General features: G+C 34.4%; 1 protein-coding gene across 1 annotated transcript in view; it reads left to right on the top strand.

Moving 5' to 3' along the window:
- Positions 1-6,635, top strand: part of LOC144963229 (transmembrane protein 65-like) — a 39,255-nt gene extending 32,620 nt beyond the window's left edge. Inside the window, exon 7 of the mRNA XM_078897066.1 lies at positions 5,461-6,635. Coding sequence (XP_078753192.1) covers positions 5,461-5,574 — 114 coding nt within the window. The 3' untranslated portion in view covers positions 5,575-6,635. The remainder of the gene's footprint in view (positions 1-5,460) is intronic.
- Positions 6,636-6,912: the final 277 nt, after the last annotated feature.

Genomic DNA, 6,912 nt, shown 5'->3' with positions numbered 1-6,912 from the left:
AAGAAGAGAAGAAGAAGAAGAAGAAGAAGAAGAAGAAGAAGAAGAAAGAAGAAGAAGAGAAGAGAAGAAGAAGGAGAAGAAGAAGAGAAGAAGAAGGAGAAGAAGAAGGAGGAAGAGGAGGAGGAGAAGGAGAAGAAGAAGGAGGAAGAGGAGGAGGTGGATGAGGCTTTTAGAGTATCTTTGGATAAAGTCAAAACAAATGATAAGGACAAAATGATCCATCCGGGACATTGCGAAAATAGCCGAGATTAGTGGAGACAAGATGGGACAAGAGTACGCTTAAGGCAGAATTGTGCTGGGATGGAGTTGGACACGCAATGAAGGGGTGATAATCAATGCCTGTCACTTGATAGAAAGACATTGACGTCACCCAGCTCTTTGCTATTATTTTTAGCCAGCCATTTCTTTTTAAAGTTTATATTTAATATATATATATATATATATAATATATATATATATATTTTATTTATTTTTTTTTTTCTGGTAGATATAACTAACCATCGGATCAGAAGGTCCTGGGTTTGAAATTTATTCAACGATTGCAGAAAACTTTCTCTCATTTTCTTTGTTTATAATAAGTGTCAAAGACTGCTGATTGGTAATTATAAATAATCTTTTGGTGCGCATGAATACAAATCCACCGTTTTTAGTTTTGGGTCAAATTGTCATTCAATCAGGAGAAAGATACAAATTATGGTGAATAGAAGTACATACTAATACCATACCATTTGGTTACAAAATATCTTATTTTACTTGGAGGGGTGGAATAAACGTATTCTTTCATTTCTCTGTATTTATTAAACTCGTTATACTTTGCTCGTTATAAACTCGCAAGCTCGTAGTGTTATATGGGCACGATAAAAATAACTCGTTTAGAAAATACAAAGAAATGAAAGAATTGTGTATCTATTATTTTATTTTTACTTTACATTCTTTTTTTTTGGGTTCTTTTCTTCTAATGTGCTGATAATAATATGTGCTAAGTACTTCCGTGACGAGGCAGGCCCACTGTTTTGCATACTCCATTCATCCCGGCAGTAGGAGTAAAAATAGAGTGGATTGTATTGATTACATGTATACACACCCATCTAACAACTTGTGATTGAGGCGCTGTTGCCATGGCATCGATAAACGCCTTGATTGCTAGAATAAAGTGTACATAATATTATTGCTATCATTGAGATGTTTTGTACAGAAGTTCTTGATGATGATTATGCCTTTTACTTTTACATATTTGCGCGTACTCTTAAGTGCCTTGTGTTCAATAAAACTTTGTCGTCGGTGTGTTTATTGTGTATTAGTATTAGGCCCGTGTTGAAAGCTCTGCAAATTAAAACAAAACAAAACAAAACAAAAACAAAAAACCCCAACAATTCTTGCTGTAGAAAAATACACAAACAAAAGGGAAGAATTTTTTTTAAAAATCATCTAAAAAGAAATTAACAAAAAAAACATTTTAATTAACAAAACAAAACAAAAAATAACAACAGGCAAGCAACAAAAAATAAACAAATGATAATAACAACAACAAAAACACCTCACAAACAGACACACACACACACACACACACACAAACACACACACGCTCACACTTGAAAGTAAAACAACACCCCACCCAAAGAAAAAAAAAAGCCAAAAGAACAAAAAACAAAACAAAACAACAAAATGATCAAACCAAACCCAAACACCAAAACGGTTGATTTTAATCGCTCACGAATATTTGTTAAAGTAAACGTTTTTCTAGCTTAAAATGAAGATCATTTGTTTTATCCGTGTCCACAGATGATATCACTAGGTAGCAGAGAGCGGTGGGGGATTGCCTGAAGCCTGGGATTGTGAAAACACTAACGGAATAATGATAATGGAGGGGCTTCCGATAGGATTGTTTCCACCCGAACCCTCTGATCCATTACCACTCTTGTGCGACTATGTGGTCTAGTGGTATGACACTCGCTTTCGGATTGGAAGGTCCAGGGTTCGAGCCTCGCTCGGCGCATAGTTGAGTTCTTGGAAAAGACTCTTTCTTACATACTCATGTGTGAGATGAGTTCCTGGCCGTTAACAGCGTTGTCTTTGTCCGAAAAAATTGTAATATCGCCTAACAGGCGTCATGTCCCGTTCCACATGTTAAATGTTGCTGTTGACCAGGGACCCCTTTATAAAGCGCTTTGAGCACATTTGGTGGATATTGCGCTATATGAAAAAACTCATAAAGCCCAAAGCTCAATCACCCCATCACTAGATAGTCAACAAAACCTGGTTTTTCATGGCCGGATCAGCCGATTACTGGGTCATACCGGAAGTAACTCTTTTTTGTTGTTGTTGTCTGAAAAACACATGCTATTATTGTTTTCCCTCTCTTGGATTCAAAGTTAATCGATATCTTCAGCAAATATTTCGTAAAGAATTGGATTCAATAGTCTGATGTCACGTCGCCCAGCAACGGCGGCCATCGTGGTTCTAAACAAAGAAAATCGGTACTTTTTATTCTTCATTCTGGCTAGAACTTTTCATATGTCTTTTGATCAGAATGTGTAAAAGTCAAAACATAATCAGATTTATAATGTTTTTCTTTTTTCTCTGGATACGCTTTTAGGCTCGTCGGGGAAATATTTCATAAGGGCGTCCGCCATTGTTCCGATAGTTTAGAGTCAGTTGCTGAGTTACCATGTGTCATTACGAGGGAAGTGACTGTTGAAGCGTATTGTTAATACATCTATTATACACAAACCAGCATTGCACTAATTCGTTCCTTTTTGAATGCAATAATTGATCAACTACTTGCAGCACTCTCAGTTTCCATCAAAGTTTGAGGTCGATTATGAGGATAAAGGGTAGATATCGACGTGCACGTATTTACAGGTCTGATAACCCCATTCCATATGGGCTCATTGTTGTAATGGAAATCTAACCCCCCAAAAATTGACGCAATTTATTGTCCATAACGCAATGATAAAACTCGGCCCTTAAGTGGGTTTGTATGTCAGACCTGTATATATGTACACCTTGGTAAATATCAATGTCGTTGCTTTTGTCATTGTAGTTGTTCGAAGCAAAAGTTGTCAGATTGTCTCATTGACGCCTATGTACATAATTTGGTTACACAAATCACACCACGGTAATAGGTGAAATGGAGATAAAGATAAAGGGAGTAAATCTGACTCATGAATGAACACCACATTTATGGGTCATATTTACTCCCTTTATCTTTATCTCCATTTTGTTGACTCATTTAGGCAGCTCTTTTTTATTAGTTTAACTGGTGAGGTTCTGTCAATATGTAATAATAGGCTATCAGGCTACTAGCAATTTTCTCATGATGATCTCTATGATATTTGCTGCTGTGCATTATCGCCCTTCCTTTCGTATTACAAACATTGTTTTGTACACGCAATGTCGCGAAATAATCATAACATTCTGGCAATTTTATTCCATTCTTAACCCTCTCCTTACCAGCCATTTTCAAGATTTTTCACAAAACTTCACACCCAACTACCACAAAATATATTTTGTATCACTCAGACAAAATAGCAGTAAAATTCTTGCGAGACATAATTTCTTTAGCAAAAAATAACTCTACAATACACTGTTCATTTTCTTTAAATTTTGAGATATACAGAAGAAACTTGAATACGAAAAATGCTGTTTGGATTGTAACGAATGTGACGATTTTCCTATAGTTGGTAAGGAGAGGGTTAAACGAGACTGTTTCAACGTTTAACAGAAATTATTCGAGTGAATTACATCCGGTTTTAGTAAGCCGTCACTCACCACTCGGATGACTTCGTTTAATATAGCAACGTCTACAATAACAAACACTGCGAAGCCCTCCGAGTTTTTAAAATAAATATTTTTATTTTAGTTTATAGAGAATATAGAGGTAATTAAGGTAAACACTGGTAACTTAGACCCAGTAATTATTATTATTATTATTATTATTATTATTATTATTATTATTATTATTATTATTATTATTATTATTATTATTATATTATTATTATTATTATTATTATTATTATTATTATTATTATTATTATTATTATATTTTTATTATGGGTAGTATAGTAGTAGTAGTAGTAGTAGTAGTAGTGTAGTAGTAGTAGTAGTAGTAGTAGTAGTAGTAGTAGTAGTAGTAGTAGTAGTAGTAGTAGCAGTAGTAGTAGTAGCAGCAGCAGCAGCAGTAGTGGCAGCATCAACAGGCTCAGCAGCATAATTTGAATGGCATGGTACTCTCAATGCTAATGGGCCCCAGGCCAAATGTATCGGAACACGGAAGATAAAAAAAAAGCGATTGCTCGAAGGTGTCTGGATCACGGCCCAGCCGCCCATTGACGCATGTCTGTTTAATGTCTTGTTTGACAGTAAATGGCGCTTAGAACATGATCAATAGGGTCTCATTGTTCTTTATAACGCCGTGGTTGTTTTTACAGTCCCGTAAAGATGGTTCTCGGGTCTATTTTAACACTTCAACGGTGTCGCGCGTCTATTGGCTCTGAATGACTACTTTGAAAAAAAGAAAAAAAAGAATAATTAAAGTATTATGGAGCGCATTTTGCACCATGAACCTTTGGGGGTGGTCTGTTATAATTGTGAAATAAGGGAGCAGGCACCGCGTACCGGTGTAAGATAAAGATTTGAACATGTATATATGAAAAGGTGCAATACAAAGCAAGAAAGAAAAATACAAGAGAAAAAAAGCATCCCCAAAAATTAGTCTACCTCAACTGGGGATCGAACCTCTGACTTTCTAATCAGGATTTGTCAAAAATGCTTTTTTAAATTGTATTTTTCTTTATTGATTTGTCTGGCACCGTTTCATACATACTTAATATAAATATGTAAATTCAAAGTCTGATCATCACATACTTGTGAAGCCAAAAATGACTCGCAGAATTGGCGAGCATGCGTTTGAATATTCGGCACCCCTTATCTGGAACTCCCTTCCAAGACATATCAGAGACAGTAATGATGCAGAATTCTTTTTTTTTTTTAAACATATTAAAACGTTTCTTTTTAATATGTAACACTGTCGAATTATATTGTTTCATATTGTATGTATGAGTGAAAGTTGTCTTACGTCATATTATTATTGTTAAGTGCTTTGAGCTTGTTGATATACGGGGTAAAGCCCTATATAAAAACCATATATTACGTACATTTGACTGCTGGTGTTGGGAACAGATAGGAACCATAACATTTTTTCAGTCATAGTATACCTTATCTATACAGTGGAACCTCCCGATTACGATACCTCCGAATAGCGACAACCTCCTGATAACGACATTGCCCCCTGGTCCCGATTTTTTTTTCTATTTAAGATCAGTAAAAAAAAAACCTCCAAATAACGACGCACTTTTTGATAAAACCTCCGAATAACGACATCATTTTGACGATTTTCGGCAGTTTTCGTAGATCGTAGATATCTATTTATTGATTGTTTATTTTCCATTTTGATCCCAGGGCAAGGCCATCGGCGTGACCATCGGCTGTCTTCTTGGAATGTTCCCACTTTTGTTTTTCTCCTCGGACGAAGAAAAAGACAGAGCAAAGGAAGCAAAGGATGACGGGAAATGAGGATAGTTCAAACAACGTGTCTCAGCATGGCCAAGTCTAACACGAGCTTTTAATCAGTTCACTGTTGTGTGCTGTGGAAAAAAACACGTATTGAAATATTTGGCCAGAAAAATTTGTCCTTCAAATATCGATCGATTTAAATGACCCTCCTCATCTTGGCAAAAGCTCTCAAATCTGGGTCTTAAGAAAGATTTCGCGAAGTTCCAAGTTTGAGCGTTTTTGCCAAGATGAGGGTCATTTAAGTCTATGGATATTTCAAGGATGAGTTTTCTGGCCAAATTTTTAGATACGTGTTTTTCCAGAGTACGGCAGTTAACTGGTAAATCAAAATAATTATAATAATATCTTATTTTACATGAAATATCTCAACGCCAGAACGGCCTTACTTTGAAAAAAAAAACAAACAAAAAATTTCAAAAAAAAAAACAAAAAACAAAAACCGGGTATTTAAGATTTTGGCCAGAACACTCGTCCTTCAAATATCGATCAATTTATATGACCCTCATCCTGGCAAAATCTTTCAAACCTGAGACTTCGCGAAAAAAAATTATTTATCGAGATGAGGGTCAATATTATAATCGATCGTTATTTGAGGGACGAGTTTCTGACCAAAATTTTAAATAAGTATTCGTTTGTTTTTGTTTTTTTTTGTTTGTTTTTTTTTTTTTGTTGGTTTTTTTTTTCCCAAAGTACACAATGGCCTGGGCGTATGCCTTCCATTTTCTCTGATCGTTGGCAATCGGTCTGGTTGGTTCTCTGTGCCAAGATTATTTATTCATTGAATTATTATAATATTATGGCTGTATCAACATCTTACATCACACGTTTTATTGAATTGGCAATAGGGATAATAGAAAACCATTTCTCTATGAAGCCAGTTGTGTGTCAGTATTATAATCGTTTCTATTCTAGCCTTGCTGATGAATTTATCTGTGATGATCGAAGGAACGAGCGCTAAAAGGAAGACAGAGAATGACATGTTTAAATAACCTTATAATGGCCAAAAGTGACATGTACATATGCGCCCAGAGCCTCCAACCAGGGGTAAAGGTTGCGCAATATAAATGTGCATTATTATTATTATTATTATTATTATTATTATTATTATTATTATTATTATTATTATTATTATTATTATTTTATTATTATTATTTTTATTATTATTATTATTATTATTTTTATTATTATTATTATTATTATTATTATTATTATTATTATTATTATTATTATTATTATTATTATTATTATTATTATTATATTATTATTATTATTATTATATTATTATTATTATTATTATATACAGGTATAACAGGCGTCATGTCAAGTCCTGCATGTTAA

Source organism: Berghia stephanieae, chromosome 1 (assembly GCF_034508935.2).
Source record: "Berghia stephanieae isolate SIO BIC M18660-M18661 chromosome 1, UCSD_Bste_1.3, whole genome shotgun sequence".
Classification (NCBI taxonomy): Eukaryota; Metazoa; Mollusca; class Gastropoda; order Nudibranchia; family Aeolidiidae; genus Berghia; species Berghia stephanieae.
The sequence above is the reverse complement of the archived record's forward strand: the minus strand, read 5'-3'. Positions and strand labels throughout refer to the sequence as shown.